Genomic DNA, 17660 nt, shown 5'->3' with positions numbered 1-17660 from the left:
TTGAACTGTTTCTTGGAACACTCCAAAAATAGCCTGCCCCCATATGGCCCAAACATGCACTGCACCACAAATAGTCACAGCCAAGTGAGTGGATGAACTGTAACAATTTCTTTATATTTTTGTCATGTTTTGGTTCAATGGATATCTGCAAAATAACTAAGTCAACCACTGTGGGGCTGGCTGGTTGCTATTTCATCACAAAGACTTTTGGTAGGATTGCGAGGCATTGAATAATTTCTGTCTAACCTATAAACGTCACACTGGATTTCTAGCTTCAGTGAAGGAGGTATTTTCCATGCCGAGGGGAGAACACAGGGAGGAGGTATTTTCCATGCCGAGGGGAGAACACAGGGAGAAGGTATTTTCCATGCCGAGGGGAGAACACAGGGAGGAGGTATTTTCCATGCCGAGGGGAGAACACAGGGAGAAGGTATTTTCCATGCCGAGGGGAGAACACAGGGAGGAGGTATTTTCCATGCCGAGGGGAGAACACAGGGAGGAGGATAATTATTATTATTTTTGACTCCAGTCCAGATGTGCACATATCTTACAGTAGAGAGAGTCGCCAGGCAGATTAGTGGATAGTGTATGTGTATAATTATTACCCTGGGTTGGGCAGGCCTATGCAGTGGGTAGGCTGGAATTCGTTTGGTGAAGAGAAGCCGTGTTGGACAGTAAACAGGCGGGCGCTCCAGGGCGTGGTCTATTCTCCTGGTCCTTGAGAAGAGAAGGGAAGAACTTGTGCATCAGACATCAGCATGTGTTGGATTGGAAATGTCTTTGTCAAAAAAAGCGGTGCGCTGTGTGGACAAATAAAGAGGGTATTGGCGTTCCCTACGGATGCAGATAGTGTTCCCACATGTTGCTATATTTTAAGAAATATAATAATATATTTCTGTTACGATTTTAAAAAAGAACTCAATAAAGAAACATTCTAAATCAAGTATTTTACACCGGTGAGTCTGTGCAATGGAATGTGTGGTCTGTGAGTATGGAGAGCAGGTTCAGATAGTAAACCACTGCATGTGGTGTGATTGATTTACAATGAATAACAAAACCTCCCTCTGTTTTGCTCACACTGCCTAACCTTGCCTAACACAGGACTTTGGGTCAAATTAAGTCCAGCCCGGGCCTTATCTTCTGCTCTGAGGAAGGTTAGAAGGCATCTGTTGTTCTTTCGGAGGAGAGAGATAGCTGATAACAATGCTCACTCAACCTCCATTGACCAAACTCTTTCAAAGGGTGTTTGATAAGTTGACTGATGAGTCCCTAACGTGAGAGAGAGAGGCGCTTCCCTTGTTTTGGGGGTGAAGGACTGGTCGAGGACAGAGTAGTGGGTGAATGAGTGGAGAGGTGTGGAGGTGGGGTGACAGTCAGGACGTCACATAGGTCAGGTGAGGCTGGTCACCTCCAGGCTGTGAGCGGAGCAGGTAGTGACCTCGCCTAGGCTGAGGGTCCTGGTGGACTGTTCGCTCTCCCTCTTTCTCTCGTCCTCTCTCTCTCTCTCTCTCTCTCTCAGGGCAGGGGGCTGTTGAGTGAGGAAGGACTGATGCCTCGGCAGCACAGACGCTTTCTGTTTCATGGAGACATGGGGCGCCTACACACACATATGCACGCACACACACACACACACACACACACACACACATAACTGGACACAAAAACAACACAAATGCACATGCGCTAGTTGTAGTGTACATATACGCTCTAGGTATTTTACATTTTTTTTAGATATATATTTTTAGGGTGTAAGTAATTGTTAACACACACACACTCAAAACCACATGTGGTATATACAGTGTAAACATGTGGGCGAACATGCTCACACACACACACTGAATGCATCATCCGTAGGGGGCCATAAAACATACAGACACTGACAAATAACTGCAGGATTCTGCGACGTCGGCCAAAGGGGCTGGCAGCCTGTGTGTGGCGACGTCCAAGATCTGATATTAGCCAATCACAAGTGACAAGGAACCTCTGAGGCTATAGGTAGAGTCCCGATTGATTGACAGGGTGTTAGAAATCTGTGAAATGACTGGGTGCTTGGGGGCCAACTTAGATTGACAGCAGACGGAGGCTACAGACATGCCATGACACACACACGTCACATGACCTGCACCAAGGGCATTGTGGTCAAACATTCAACCAATGTTTAACTAATGTCCCACATGACTTCTACACTGCACTTCCATTGAGTCTTAATGGACTCGCTAACTGATAACCCCCTTGAGTCGATTGACGCACCGATGCGTACATAACAAGAAAATACCTATCAAAATCTGTCAGTTTAAAAAATCTATCCACCTCATCCGCCAGTGTCGCACTTCCGCGTCAGTGTTGAAAGGTGGCAGAGCTAGAGCAGTGTTTGTCAGACCACAAGACATCCCGAAAATTGGTCTTCTCACAAACAACGTCTGTAGCTTCCGAACGGTTTGACTCTCACAAACAGGATGGTGTCGCGGGACTTGTCTGAAGGTAAATGGTACTGGTTTTAAAAATCAAATGGAAGTATGAAGATAGTTTTGCGACAACCCAAAAAAAGGGGTTAAATATATGTTTTAAAAAATTATATATATTAAAAAAAATGTTTTAAATGTCCCTCGTCGAAGCACAATATCCCACAAATGTATAAAAATCGAGAATATGACATTTACATTTTAGAATAAGGCTGTAATGTAACAAGATGTGTAAAAGGTCATGGGGTCTGAATACTTTCTGAATGCACTGTGTACAGTGCATACAGTACTAGTCAAAAGTTTGGACACACCTACTCATTCCAAGGTTTTTCTTTATTTTTACTATTTTCTACATTGTAGAACAATAGTGACGATATCAAAACTATAAAATAACACATATGGAATCATGAAAGTAACCTTAAAAGTGTTAAACAAATCAAAATATATTTTATGTTTGAGACTTTTCAAAGTAGCCACATTTTGCCTTGATGACAGCTTTGCACATTCTTGGAATTCTCTCAACCAGCGTCATGAGATAGTCACCTGGACTGCATTTCAATTAACATTTGTGCCTTGTTAAAAGTTTGTAAAAAATAGTTTGAAAAACAACAAACTTTAATGAGTAGGTGTGTCCAAACTTTGGACAGGTAGTGTATACAGTTGAAGTCGGAAGTTTATATACACTTAGGTTGGAGTCATTAAAACTTGTTTTTCAAGCACTCCACAAATGTATTTTTAACAAACTATAGTTTTGGCAAGTTGTTTATGACATCTGCTTTGTGCATGGCGCAAGTAATTTTTCCAAAAATTGTTTACAGACAGATTATTTAACTTATAATTCACTATATCTCAATTCCAGTGGGTCAGAAGTTAACATACACTAAGTTGACTGTGCCTTTAAACAGCTTGGAAAATTCCAGAAAATTATGTCATGGCTTTAGAAGCTTCTGATAGGCTAATTGACATCATTTGAGTCAATTGGAGGTGTACCTGTGGATGTATTTCAAGGCCTCAGTGCCTCTTTGCTTGACATCATGTGAAAATAAAAAGAAATTGGCCAAGACCTCAGAAAAAAAAAAATATGTAGACCTCCACAAGTCTGGTTCATCCTTGGGATCAATTTCCAAACGCCTGAAGGTACCACGTTCATCTGTAAAAACAATAGTACGCAAGTATAAACACCATGGGACCATGCAGCCGCCATACAGCTCAGGAAGGAGACGTGTTCTGTCTCCTTGAGATTAACGTACTTTGGTGCAAAAAGTGCAAATCAATCCCAGAACAACAGCAAATTACCTTGTGAAGATGCTGGAGGAAACAGGTACAAAAGTATCTATATCCACACTAAAATTAGTCCTATATCGACATAAGCAACATCTCAAGACATCAGTCAGGAAGTTAAAGCTTGGTCGCAAATGGGTCTTCCAAATGGACAACGACCCCAAGCATACTTCCAAAGTTGTGGCAAAATGGCCTGAGGACAACAACGTCAAGGTATTGAAGTGGCCATCACAAAGCCCCATCACAAAGCATGTGTGAGCAAGGAGGCCTACAAACCTGACTCAGTTACACCAGCTCTGTCAGGAGGGACTGGCCAGTATTCACCCAACTTATTGTGGGAAGCTTGTGGAAGGCTACCCAAAACGTTTGACCCAGGTTAAACAATTTAAAGGTAATGCTACCAAATACTAATTGAGTGTATGTCAACTTCTGACCCACTGGGAATGTGATGACAGAAATAAAAGCTGAAATAAATCACTCTACTATTATTCTGACATTTCACATTCTTAAAATAAAGTTGTGATCCTAACTGACATAAGACGGGGGATTTTTACTAGGATTAAATGTCAGGAATTGTGAAAGACTTTAAGTTGAAGTGTATTTGGCTAAGGTCTATGTAGACTTCCGACTTCAACTGTATATATTTTTATAATTCCTGAGTCTTTTTATATCTCCTAGATTTAGGACACTTCAAAACCTTGTTTCTGATTATTTATTTTTTGAGTGTCCCTTTTGCCATTCATTAATGTGTTGTTCAATACATCTCTGGCTTCAGAGTAAAGGCAAAAATCAATATTTTATTTTAAAAAAATGGTATATCTATATATATATATAGTTCAAATCAAATATCTAAATAATCCATAGTATGACCATCTTAAAACAATTCCAAATGTCAGTTTAGCACTCCCTCCCCCAACATCTTCTAAAGAAAAGCGTCATCAAAGACAAACTGTATTCTCTCATGTAATATAGCTAATATTAGCCTGGTAACAGATCTGGTCGTTGGTCAAGACAGCACAGACCGGCCTGGGACCAGGCTAATGTACATCCCTTTTCAATTAGCTCTGGTTCAGGGAGTTAGTGCAGCTTGCTAATGTTAAGCCTTCCTGTCCCTTGCCTGGACCATAGCAACCCTCTTGTGTTCTGTAAGCAGTGGGGATCTGCCTTGCCTGGACCATAGCAACCCTCTTGCGTTCTGTAAGCAGTGGGGATCTGCCTTGCCTGGACCATAGCAACCCTCTTGCATTCTGTAAGCAGTGGGGATCTGCCTTGCCTGGACCATAGCAACCCTCTTGTGTTCTGTAAGCAGTGGGGATCTGCCTTGCCTGGACCATAGCAACCCTCTTGTGTTCTGTAAGCAGTGGGGATCTGCCTTGCCTGGACCATAGCAACCCTCTTGTGTTCTGTAAGCAGTGGGGATCTGCCTTGCCTGGACCATAGCAACCCTCTTGTGTTCTGTAAGCAGTGGGGATCTGCCTTGCCTGGACCATAGCAACCCTCTTGTGTTCTGTAAGCAGTGGGGATCTGCCTGGGCTGGACCATAGCAACCCTCTTGCGTTCTGTAAGCAGTGGGGATCTGCCTTGCCTGGACCATAGCAACCCTCTTGTGTTCTGTAAGCAGTGGGGATCTGCCTGGGCTGGACCATAGCAACCCTCTTGCGTTCTGTAAGCAGTGGGGATCTGCCTGGGCTGGACCATAGAGGCATTTCTCATGCAGCAGATTATTTTGGGCCAGGCAGTGTGTTATTATGTAAAGCTAGCGTGGCTGTATTTAGGCAGGCTGATTGTAGAGCTGTTTTGTGCCGGTCTTGGTGGGTTCCCTCCACGAGGCAGCAGGAACATACGACTTTGATTGTGTCCCAAATGGCACCATATTCCCAATGTAGTGCACTACTTTTGACCAGAGACCTATTACATAGGGAATAGGGTGACATTTGCCATGCAGCTTTAAGCCTCGAACCACTGTTTGATATGTGCTGTGGTAATGGGGTGAGAGAGTCGCTGTAAAGAGGGGCACACACACACGCGTAAAGCACACAAACACTCACTCACACTCATTCACATACACAGACGCACACACTGTATGCCACTGTATGATTTATTGTTGACTATATGCTGCTGCCTTCTTTTTTTTTATTTATTAAGTGCCTAACAAATTCTTATTTACAACGACAGCCTACCCTGGCCAAACCCGGATGGCGCTGGGCCAATTGTGCGCCGCCCTATATGGGACTCCCAATCACAGCCGGATGTAATACAGCCTGGATTCGAACCAGGGACTGTAGTGACGCCTCTTGCACTGAGATGCAGTGCCCCGCCAAGCCATAAGACTGCTGAACAATTAATCAAATGGCCACCGGACTATTTACATTGGCATTTGTTTTGTACACTGCTGCTACTTGCTGTTTATTATCAATGCATAGTCACTTCCCCCCTACCTACATGTACAAATGACCTCTAACCTGTACCCCTGCACACTGATTCGGTACAGGTTCCCCCTGTATATAGCCTCGGTATTGTTATGTTATTGTGTCACTTTTTATTATTTTTTACTTTGGTTTATTTGGTAAATATTTTATTAACTCTTCTTGAACTGCACTGTTGGTCAAGGGCTTGTAAGTAAGCATTTCACGGTAAGGTCTACACTTGTATTCAAGGCATGTGACATAAAGTTTGATTTGATTTGATCGCTGCACCACTCGGGAGCCCTAATGCATGTTCTACTCCCCTTCCTCCATCCCCCTTCACTTTTCCCCCTTTTTTTTATTTTGGTTTCTTTGGTTCTTCTCTCTTGAAAATAGCCTGTGGAAATACTCCCGAGCCTGAGATTATAGGGTGTGCGTTATCTGTTGAACCCTTATCTATTGGCGTCACGTGAAATGTGTACGTGTGTGTGTGCCCGCGCGCTTGTGTGTTTTACGAGTGTGCGCGCACCTCTCCATGATCAACAACCAACCGGAGGCGGAGCCGAGGCGCTGACTGTAATGCGATAGCTGCTCTGTTCAAAAGTGCTATAACACACACTCTCACTCACTCACATACACACGCCGCTGGAGCGCATAGAGACACTCCGCTACAGACAAAAATACTAGAGGAGTGGTGCCAGAGATGGAATGAGTTCTCCTTCGGAACATATTATATTCATGTTCGTCACACTTCTCATGATTTGCGCTCCATTCTTGTCCTAAATACGGAGACTTTTTGTCGGCTTATAGTTCAGTCAACTGTGTCTCATCGGTCGTAAATGCCGGAGTCCAGGAATCCCTGCGAGCACAGGAGAGAGAAGGGGGGGGGGGAAGGCAAGCGCTTCAGTCGTATTTGGAGGTAGACTAAGAGCCGCTTATCAGACCCTGTAGGAAATACCCCAGGAGGTTTCAAATCAGTGGACAAGCTCTGTATGGAACCGGGGAATTAAGAGGAGTTTATTTCATCCACGAGGCTAGATAACCCAGTCAGGACGACAATATTAAAGTTATAAGGTGGCATCCCAGTGTGTCGTTCAAGTAGCCTGTATGCCTGCTTCGGAGGGAAAGCTGTTCACCGCTGTCTTTAGCCTATTCTTATTCAATTAAGTACACTTGGAACAAACATTATTCGTTGATTGTTTTAGTAAAATAGGCTACGTGGAGTAATAACATTTGTTCCTAGATTTTCTGCAAAAAAAAGGTGTGGATTTTCTTGATGGACAACTGATTTGATCCTGGGAAGTACCATTTAAAAATAACAAGACATTGAACATTGCCAAAATGGATATGCTATCATCGCTGATTGGATTTTTACTTGCAATGTGTCTAACACTGGGAGTCCGTGGAGACAAGGGTAAGTTCTCTTCAACACATGGGCTGTCAAGAAACGTGTCCGAATGTACCCGAAACTACCCTTTTATGGGTGATTAAAAATCTGAATTTGCTTTAAACTATGATAAAAACTGAAAGCTCACATCGTTTTTTTTTATTAGACCTGCGTCTTGGAGACTGACAAGGAAAATAGCTTGCTTTTCTCAGCGTTGGAAAACTCGTTTGGTTTTAAAAAAAAAAACGAGCTCCATCTGTTTCAAATCAGGAATTTCAACACATAGGCCGTGAATGGCATCAGATAGCCTACTGGTTATCAGACCATATCTATCATGTGTAGTGTAACCGTACTGCTATTAACCACAAAATGTTCTCTCAGTCTTGAAAGATGAACGAACCCATTCTCATTCGTTATCCTAGTTAGTCCAGAACATTATTTCTATTCCACTTCTGTCGTATACCAAGAGTAATTTGACAATATTCCACCCATGAAAAATGACTGGGTGATATGTTATTTGATACTCAAAAGCTTTTCTATTATACCCCAAAATAGGTCGTTGCCATAGCATGGGGGGGTACAAGTTCCACTGCCGTTCATGTTAGGCAGGTTTTGTAATTTTATGATCACAGATTTTTTTTAAAGTAAAAACCCTACATACATTAGCATATAATAGCCCAATGACTCTGCTTTGTAGGGTGATAATTACATAATAATTATATAATTAAAAAAGGGGGGGAAACGGACCTACTTTCTTTTTGTTGTGTTTCTTGGTAGAGTTCATGAATGAGTGCTCAACTCTAAACGCGTCTGTAGACAGACAACATAATCCATTGACCAAACCAAAATAATGCGCCTCAATTGGTATTTTGCTGTTAGTGGAGAATGACAAGAATATTAGTTAGACTAACCACCACCATCATCATTAATATCAACAAGAACACCACCAACAACTCGCTCATTATCTCAAGAGTCTTGCAATCATTATGGTGACGGTTTGTGCCTCAATCGCACTTGTGCCTCTGCAGCTCGAGGCGGCGCCACACAATCAGTTCTCCACTCGCGCTGCAACGTTAAGACCAGATGGCACATTTTGACGAAAAGGCCACCGAAGCCACCTTCCATTCCATTCAGGGAATCGTCCTGATTTTACGCTAGCTGGCTTGCTTCCTAAGTCACAGTAGTTGTATCCATAATTCATGCGTAAGAGTTGTTGTTTTTTGGTTGTAGTTTTGTAATCTTGTCCAAGTCCCGACTCCCGATCTAGAGCTCTCATGAGCTTTAAAACATTGTCTGGTTTCTCACTCCCGTTCTGCTCTGTCTCTGTGGCCTACTCAGTGTCGCATCCCTGGCTGGTTTACGGGACTGCTCCTATGGTTCTTCCTTAGAATGTGCTCCAAAGTGTGCTGTGTGTGAGATTCTTGTTTGCATACATTCAAGTGTGTGTGAGAGTGGTTTTGGACCTGCCATTTAGAGAGATTCAATATGATCTGTTTGCAGTGTTGGCTGCCTATGTGCCCATTTATCAGACTCAGATGTGGGCCTTTGGCAGCTCTCCCCGTGCATTCTCAGTTACCTCAGCCTGCCAAAGCACTCACTGTTCCAGCCTTCTCCTGTCCTCCTCAAAACAGCACATCTTGTACATACACACAGCAGCACGAGAGAGAGAGAGAGAGGAAAGGGAGATGTGGGAAAGACAGGAGGTTGTGAGAGAGAGAGAGAGGAAAGGGAGATATGGGAAAGACAGGAGGTTGTGAGAGAGAGAGTGACAGAGATGTTGTGCAGAACAAGAGCATGTTTTCCCGGACAAACACCAGAGAGAGAGAGAGAGAGCACGAGAAAAACAGATAGAGATGAGAAGAAAGGGTACAGTACCAAACAGCAGGGTCACAGAGTTTTAAGAACAGAGGAACTGATGATGTTGGGCGTACGAAAATGAACACTACGCTCGGGGGTCGGAGAGCAGAAGGGAGACGTCTGTGTCTTTGTCCCAAATAGCACCCTTTTCTGTATTTAGTGCACTACTTTTGACCAGAGCCCATAGGGCTAAAGGAGGGAATAAGCTCTGGTCAGAAGTAATGCACTACAATGGGGAATAGGGTGACATTTGGGATGCACATAATGGAACCACAACAATGTGACTCATGATTGTGTTAGTATAATTAAGTCATTCGTAATAATTAACTAGTAATTAATTGAACATACAGGACCAGTGTGTGTCTTCTTTGTCTCTGTATGTTCACCTTTCTATCTGTTACAATGCAGATTAATGAAGAGCTTTATTTTCCTCCTCTCTCTCTGCTTGCTTCTTTCTCTCCCTCGTTCGCTTCTTTCTCTTGTCTCCCCCACCTCTCTCCCTCTCCATGCCCCCTCTTGGCCACCCCCCCCCCCCCCCCTCCCTCTCTCTACCCCAGAATCTTTTTTAATCTTCCCCAGACTCCTATAACACATCAGCAGCAGAGAAACAAGGTCAGGACCGTAGTTGTTAGCATTCAAGAGCTGAAAAACAAAAGAGGCTGTGGTTCAATACCTTGGCCAGGAGAAGGGCTGGGGTGCTGGGGGGAGGAGGGGGACACGCCAACCCCCTGGAACAAGGTGACAAGGGTGAAATTATAAACAAGGCCACCATAAATAATACACCTATCGGCTAGCTGGTGGCCACTCGGTCTGCTGCTTCATTTGTGTGAACGCACTCACACACACACACACACTGCACACACAGGTCATTTATCTGGACAGCGGTATTTTAGCAAAGCAAAACCCAGCGAAACGCAGCCATCTGCTTGTGGTCAATTGATCCGGTGATTAGTTGATTGCTATACCCATACCAATGCATTTAGTTGATTAGCCAAAACCACTTAGCCTATTATGAAGAGTCATGCATGGGTGCTCCAACTCAGGAGAGAGAGGAGGCTTTAGTCTAGCATGCCAATGGTGAATTAGGGTACCAAATCTGTGTGTTGTTCATATTGGAACTGAAGTCTAAATGTGTACACTTGAATGGCTACGTTATAACTACGATTTCTGCTGCACATTCATTTAGTATTGTTCCATTTGGTCTTAATCCTTAACAACATCAATGATAACATGTCATTTAGCAGATGTCTTTATCCAGAGTGACGTAGTGTGTGCATACAGTTTCTTACGGGTGGCATCAATGGAACTCAAACCCATGATACCGACGTTGTCAGTGCTGTGCTCTACCAACTGAGCCATACAGGACACTTTAATATTATCTAAAGGTAGGTAGGGCCTTATGGTAGGTGCCTAATGATTAAAGTAAAGAGCTTTGAAAGTCACAAATCTCTCCCTCCCTCCCTTCCTCCCTCCCTCTCTCTCTCTCCCTCCCTCCCTCCGTCCAGTCTTGTGTGGAGTGGTTAGATTAAAAACAGCCGTGGACACAGCCCCTGTGTAGGGATGAACGAATGGTGCCTCTCATCTCTCTGTCCCCCTGATTCCCTCTCTCGAAGCGACAGCACTTTTTTAATTAAGGTGGGAGTGAGGGAAAGAGAGAGAGAGAAAGATAGATAGAGAGAGATTATGATGGGGAGATCTATAACGGCCCTTCCACACGTTCGAAGCTGTTCACTGATAATACCGCTAATAGAAATATGTGCACACACAGAGATGTGCAGATGCTGTATATATAGACGGAGACTTGTACAGTAGATTTGAAGACGTTAAAGCACACATTTCGCTTGCGTCCAAGTTCATGCACACACTCACACGTATGCACATACACACCATTATCTGTAGACCCACACATGCCCTCACCTGTTATTGCTACTTATATGTTATATACTATATATCAACATTGTTCACATATGTTGAGGGTCGCTATGGCATGTCCGTGCAGTGTTGTGTGCGTGTGTGGAGATGGGTGGAGTCCTGAGCCAGCACAGACACAATAATTCATGAGGCTACCTCTCTAATGAACGCTCCTTCCTCATCCTCCCTCCTTATCACACAAGCACACATGCATAAGACATAGTGCTCCGAAAAACACACTGTGTATTCATAAAAACACACTGTATTCATAAAAACACAAACATTCACGTACACATTCTCCACCCTATCAGGGGACTTAAACAAAGACATACCCAGTCGATAACATACACACTGCGCACCCCCCCCCCCCCCACACACACACACACCTCTCCCCTGCATGTACTGTATATCCTACTGACAGCCCATCAGCTCCTCCAGGGTCAGTCCCCACAGGGATGGTCATATCTTAATGAGCCTCGTCAGGCTCTCTCTCTCCAGCTCCTCTACACACTCTCTTTCTTCCTCCCCCTCAATCACCTCCCTCCCTTCCTTCTCTGCCTTAATCCTTCTCCGTCTCACATCCTTTCTCTCCATTCCTTCTACCCCTCTCTCAATCCCTCTTATCTCCCAATTTTTTGTCCCTCTCCCTCCATCTCGCTCCCTCTCCTCCCTCATCATCCTCATCCCCTTCATCTATCCCTCTTTACCTGCCTTTCTCCCTGCTGGCATCCCTCTCTCCACCCCCACCCCCCACCCCCCCGTCGCCCTCCTCCTTAGCTGTACATGAATGGTCTGCTCAGTTCAGGGAGCGGAAAAGTCCTGAGGCTGCAGGATTCTCCCAAATGGCTTAATCTTCCCCTAGCGGTACTACTGACAACTCGGCACAGCTTTTGGAGAATACAAAAAGGAGACATGGGCTGCGTCCTAAATGGCACCCTATTCCCTATATCCCCCATACTCAACTGGCGGACCGAGGACCGGATCTGGACCCAGAACGGGGGTCAATACGGACCTCTGGTCCAGGAAAAAATAGAAAATAAATATATATATATATATATAGTATCAGTCAAAAGTTTGGACACACCTTCTAATTCAAGGGTTTTTCTTAATTTGTACTATTTTCTACATTGTACAATAATAGTGAAGACATCAAAACTATGAAATTACACATATAGAATAATGTAGTAACCAAAAAAGTGTTAAACAAATCAAAATAGATTTTAGATTCTTCAAAATAGCCACTCTTTGCCTTGATGACAGCTTTGCACACTCTTGGCATTCTCTCAACCAGCTTCACCTGGAATGCTTTTCCAACAGTCCCGAAGGAGTTCCCACATGTGCTGAGCACTTGTTGGTTGCTTTTCCTTCACTCTGCGGTCCAACTCATCCCAAACCATCTCAATTTTGTTGAGATCGGGTGATTGTGAAGGCCAGGTCATCTGATGCAGCACTCCATCACTCTCCTTTTTGGTCAAATAGCCCTTACACAGCCTGGATGTATGTTGGGTCATTGTCCTGTTGAAAAATAATTGATTGTTCCACTAAGCGCAAAGCAGACTGGATGGCGTATTGCTGCAGAATGCTGTGGTAGCCATGCTGGTTAACTGTGCCTTGAATTCTACATAAATCAAAGACAGTGTCACCCGCAAAGCACCATCAGACCTCCTCCTCCATGCTTCACGGTGGGAACCACACATGCGGAGATCATCCATTCACCTACTCTGCGTCTCACAAAGACACAGCGGTTGGATCCACAAATCTCAAATTTGGACTTATCAGACCAAAGGACAGATTTCCACCGGTCTTATGTCCATTGCACGAAGCAAGTCTCTTCTTATTATTGGTGTCCTTTAGTAGTGGTTTCTTTGTAGCAATATGACCATGAATGCCTGATTCATGCAGTCTCCTCTGAACAGTTGATGTTGAGATGTGTCTGTTACTTGAACTCTGTGAAGCATTTATTTGTGCTGCAATCTGAGGTACAGTTAACTAATGAACTTATCCTCTGCAGCTGCAGCAGAGGTGACTCTGGGTCTTCCTTTCCTGTGGCGATCCTCATGAGAGCCAGTTTCATCATAGTGCATGATGATTTTTGCTACTGCACTTGAAGAAACTGTCAAAGTTCTTGAAATGTTCCGCATTGACTGACCTTCATATATTAAATTAATGATGGACTGTTGTTTCTCTTTGATTATTTGAGCGGTTCTTGCCATAGTATGAACTTGGTCTTTTAACAAATAGGACTGTCTTCTGTATACCACCAATACCTTGTCACAACACAACTGATTGGCTCAAACACATTAAGAAGGAAAGAAATTCCACAAATGAACTTTTAACAAGGCACACCTGTTAATTGAAATGCATTCCAGGTGACTACCTCATGAAGGTGGTTGTGAGAATTCCAAGAGCGTGCAAAGCTGACATCAAAGGCAAAGGATGGCTACTTTGAAGAATCTCAAATGTAAAATATATTTTGATTTGTTTAACACTTTTTTGGTTACGACATGATTCCATATGTGTTATTTCACAGTTTTGATGTCTTCACTATTATTCTACAATGTAGAAAATAGTAAAAATAAAGAAAAACCCTGGAATGGGTAGGTGTATATTATTTTTACGAGCTCGCACTTTGACCCCTGGTATCATATAAAGACACATAAGGCATGGAAGAATGCGTGGAATTGCAGGAAATTCGCTTTAAAACATTAAAAAAACGATGTCCCATACAAAATGTGTATAATTGCAGACAAGAGGGGTGTGAACAGTTTGGGGTTGCGAAGTGGGGGTTTGTTACTATGGTGATATTTTACATTATCCGGACCTTTGCCAACTAGGGAATTTGTGTGACCGGACCTTCTCAAATAGTACTTGAGTACCCTTGCCCTCTATAGTGCACTATTCTGACCAGAACCATGGGATTCCCTATGGGACCTGGTCAAAAGTAGTGCACTAAATCGGGATAAGGGTGCCATTTAAGATGAAGACATGGAGGTGGTGGGGAGGGAAGAACACTCCATAGGCAGACTTTATAGTCCTGCACATGTCTGAATCCTCCAGGGGAGATAAAGAGACTTTTCTTCTACTTTTGGTCTTTTTATTGAGCTTTGGTTGCAGTATTGAGTGATAGGTGTTTTGAGTGATAGGCTGGACTGGCGTGTGTGTGTGTGCATGCACACGTGTGTATACATAAGTGTGTGTGAGTTTCTATCCAAGTAAGGATGGTAGGGTTTCACTATTATATCAAATGTCACCAAAACCTAAGTGTGCCTTTTAAAATACAATAGCCTTGAAAATGTCAACACTATAACAGTCTATTATATTTCAACCCTCCAATCTCCCCCCCCCCCCTTTGATGATGTGCTCACATAACTTGGAATAGGTGAAGCAGATGAAACAGAATATTGAGTCATCGCCATTTTCATTGATGTCCTTATATTCACTGGGCTGCCGAGTGGCGCAGCGGTCTGTGGTACTGCATCTCAGTGCTTGAGGTGTCACTACACACACTCTGGTTCGAATCCGGGCTGTATCGCGACCGTCTGTGATTGGGTGTCCCATAGGGCCCAGCGTCATCCGGTTTTGGCAGGTGTAGGCCGTCTTTGTGAATAAGAATTTGTTCTTAACTGATATGCCTAGTTAAATAAAGGTTAAATAAAAAATGTGTTCCGATTCTCTACCCTTCTCCCGATTTGTTCACTTGTACACTCCCCCTCGTGGATTTAAAAGGAATGAACTGGTGTTGGGATAATGGTGGAAACTCCCTCCAGCCATGCTTGCACCATAAGCATGAGGGAGAGTAAATGAATGCATCACTTCAGGAGAAGGGTAAAGAATCGGAACGCAGCCTCTGTCAGCAAGGAAAGAGTTAACCACCCCTAGCATCGTTGTCATGGTGAACATTGTGGAGAGACATTTTTTGTCTTCCTCATCTCGCCTTCCATTTAGAATAATAATGACCGGAAAATCATATACTGCAGTAAAATGACTGATGAGGGACCTCACTGTATTGTCTCCCGATGTGTTTGTGTGTGCTTTGCGTGTTTGTGTGAGATAGGGAATGGCGAATGAGGCGTGGGGGTACGGCGAAAATAAAGGCTTTGTTTCTCTGGCTTCTCATTACAGATTCGGGGTGAACCCTTGTACCCCTAGACAGGGGGTCTACTGTCACTTCCTGTCTGGGCCAGACGAGCGATGCTATTGGCAGGCTATTGTTCCTGGGAGAGAGCCGATAGGATCAGGGAATGTGTTCTAATGTTTGCAGATTGCCTTGCCAGAACAACAATTACATTTAGAGAATGCTCCCAGAGGAGAGATTAGAGCCATGGTGTGGGGTTAGTTTGTCTGCATGGGGGAGACGTGTGCGTGGTTGTCTTATTTTGTTGCTATAGTAGAATTCATGTGAACACTACGTATCTCTGACACAGATATTATTACAAATCGTGCGTCACTACATCACAAATCACATCACTGTGGAATAAGAAGACAAATTCTCAAATCAATAATCGCAAGGTTTGTATTCGTAGATGTTTTGAGTCTGTGTATTGACCATATGTCTCTCTATCTCTCTCTCTCTCCCTCTCTTTCTCTCTCTCAGGGGAGGTGTGTGGGGGCACCCTGGATGCCAGCGACGCAGGTTACATCACGTCCCCGGGCTACCCTCTGGAGTACCCGCCCCACCAGAATTGCCAGTGGGTCATCACGGCCCCGGAGCCCTCCCAGCGCATCGTCCTCAACTTCAACCCCCACTTTGAACTGGAGAGACTGGACTGCAGGTGAGAGAGAGGAGGGAGAGAAGGCGGAGAGGGGTGATTGGGGGGGGAAAGGGAGAGAGGGAGGCCTTTTGGATATACTTAGGCTCGAAGAAATGGTAGAGGGAGGGAGAGAAGGAGAGAGGGAGGGAGAGAAGGAGGGAGATTGACCGGAGATGGTTTTAACTTCAGATCTGCCTCTGACTGGTTATACATATGTAACAGAGAGTTCATAGTTAGCCATAGTTACAGTGTTGGCCATTACAGTAGGTAAGAAAGGGCCAAGACTGTCAGGGTTGAATACTTGAATATTGAGTGGGGATGAACGAATATAATTGATTGATAATAGAGAGGAGGATGAGGTTGATCGGGTGGAGGAGAAAAGGAATGTGGATGAAAGAATGGAGAGAATGGTTGAAAGAAAGACAGGGGTGATGTGGTGAAGTGAGAGAGGGAGTTCAGTGGAGCGATTACAGGCTAGATGGGAACCAGCTTGGTCAGTTTCCTCTTTCATAGAGATGTATAATATGAATCATATGCCTCTATTGTCTCTCTGACCTCATATCAGTCAGTCATCATGCTCTGGCCTGGCTTTAACCCTTTCTCCTACTGCTCTCTTAAAGCTGCACTATGAAGACATTTCTCTGTCATTTCCTGGTTGCAAAAATTCGAATAGTTCACCTAATTTCAGTTTATGTGACAAAACAAGCAAGTATAGTGTAGAGAATCATTCTACTATCTAAATCGCTGTGAAATATATGTTCCATAAGCAATATTTTCAGCTGTTTGAAGCTGGTGTACAAAACTGAAAGTTAAACACGTTAAAACGAAACGTAAGAACTGGAAGCATAGAAATGCCGCACATAGAACAGATCTACTACTTCTTAGACTTGCATTCAATGAGAATGAGATCTATAACTCCCATTTATTTTTTTCTATTTATTTTTTTTGTACCCCTTTTTTCTCTCCCCAATTTCGTGGTATATAATTGGTAGTTGGATACCACGAAAACACAACCCAACCAAGCCGCACTGCTTCTTGACACAATGCCCACTTAACCCGGAAGCCAGCCTCACCAATGTGTCGGAGGAAACACCGTACACCTGGCGACCATGTCAGCGCGCACTGTGCCCGGTCCGCCACAGGAGTCGCTAGTGTGCGATGGGACAAGGACATCCCTGCCGGCCATACCCTCCCCTAACCCAGACGATGCTGGGCCAATTGTGCGCCGTCCCATTGGTCTCCCGGTTGAGGTCGGTTGCGACAGAGCCTGGACTCGAACCCAGAATCTCTAGTGGCACAGCTAGCACTGCGATGCAGTGCCTTAGACCACTGCGCCTCTCGGGAGGCCCATAACTCCCAATTCTATGTGGCTCGGGTGGTTGTTGAATTTGATGTCTCTATCTGGTCTTGTGTAACGTAAATCCCCATTAAAATCCCCCTAGTCATAGATAGCATGTGTAGTTCTGTGATAGACGGATACAATGAATGTGCTCACTGTCGTTAATCAGTATTTCAGAGAGATAGAGAGAGAGAATTGAAAAGCCTCCTCAGAAATGCTCTACTTTTTTGTGGATTGTTTTTGTATTAGCCTGAGGGGACTGTGTGA

At 44.0% G+C, this 17660-nt stretch overlaps 1 protein-coding gene across 1 annotated transcript in view; it reads left to right on the top strand.

Moving 5' to 3' along the window:
- Window positions 1–6753: 6753 nt before the first annotated feature.
- The window catches only part of LOC110495961 (neuropilin-2), a 64457-nt gene continuing 53550 nt past the window's right edge, over window positions 6754–17660 (top strand). Inside the window, 2 exon segments of the mRNA XM_036952470.2 lie at window positions 6754–7562; window positions 15898–16075. Coding sequence (XP_036808365.2) covers window positions 7490–7562; window positions 15898–16075 — 251 coding nt within the window. The 5' untranslated portion in view covers window positions 6754–7489.

Source organism: Oncorhynchus mykiss, chromosome 18, assembly GCF_057628025.1.
Source record: "Oncorhynchus mykiss isolate SJ-2025 chromosome 18, ASM5762802v1, whole genome shotgun sequence".
Classification (NCBI taxonomy): Eukaryota; Metazoa; Chordata; class Actinopteri; order Salmoniformes; family Salmonidae; genus Oncorhynchus; species Oncorhynchus mykiss.
This window is presented reverse-complemented; position numbering and strand designations above follow the sequence as displayed.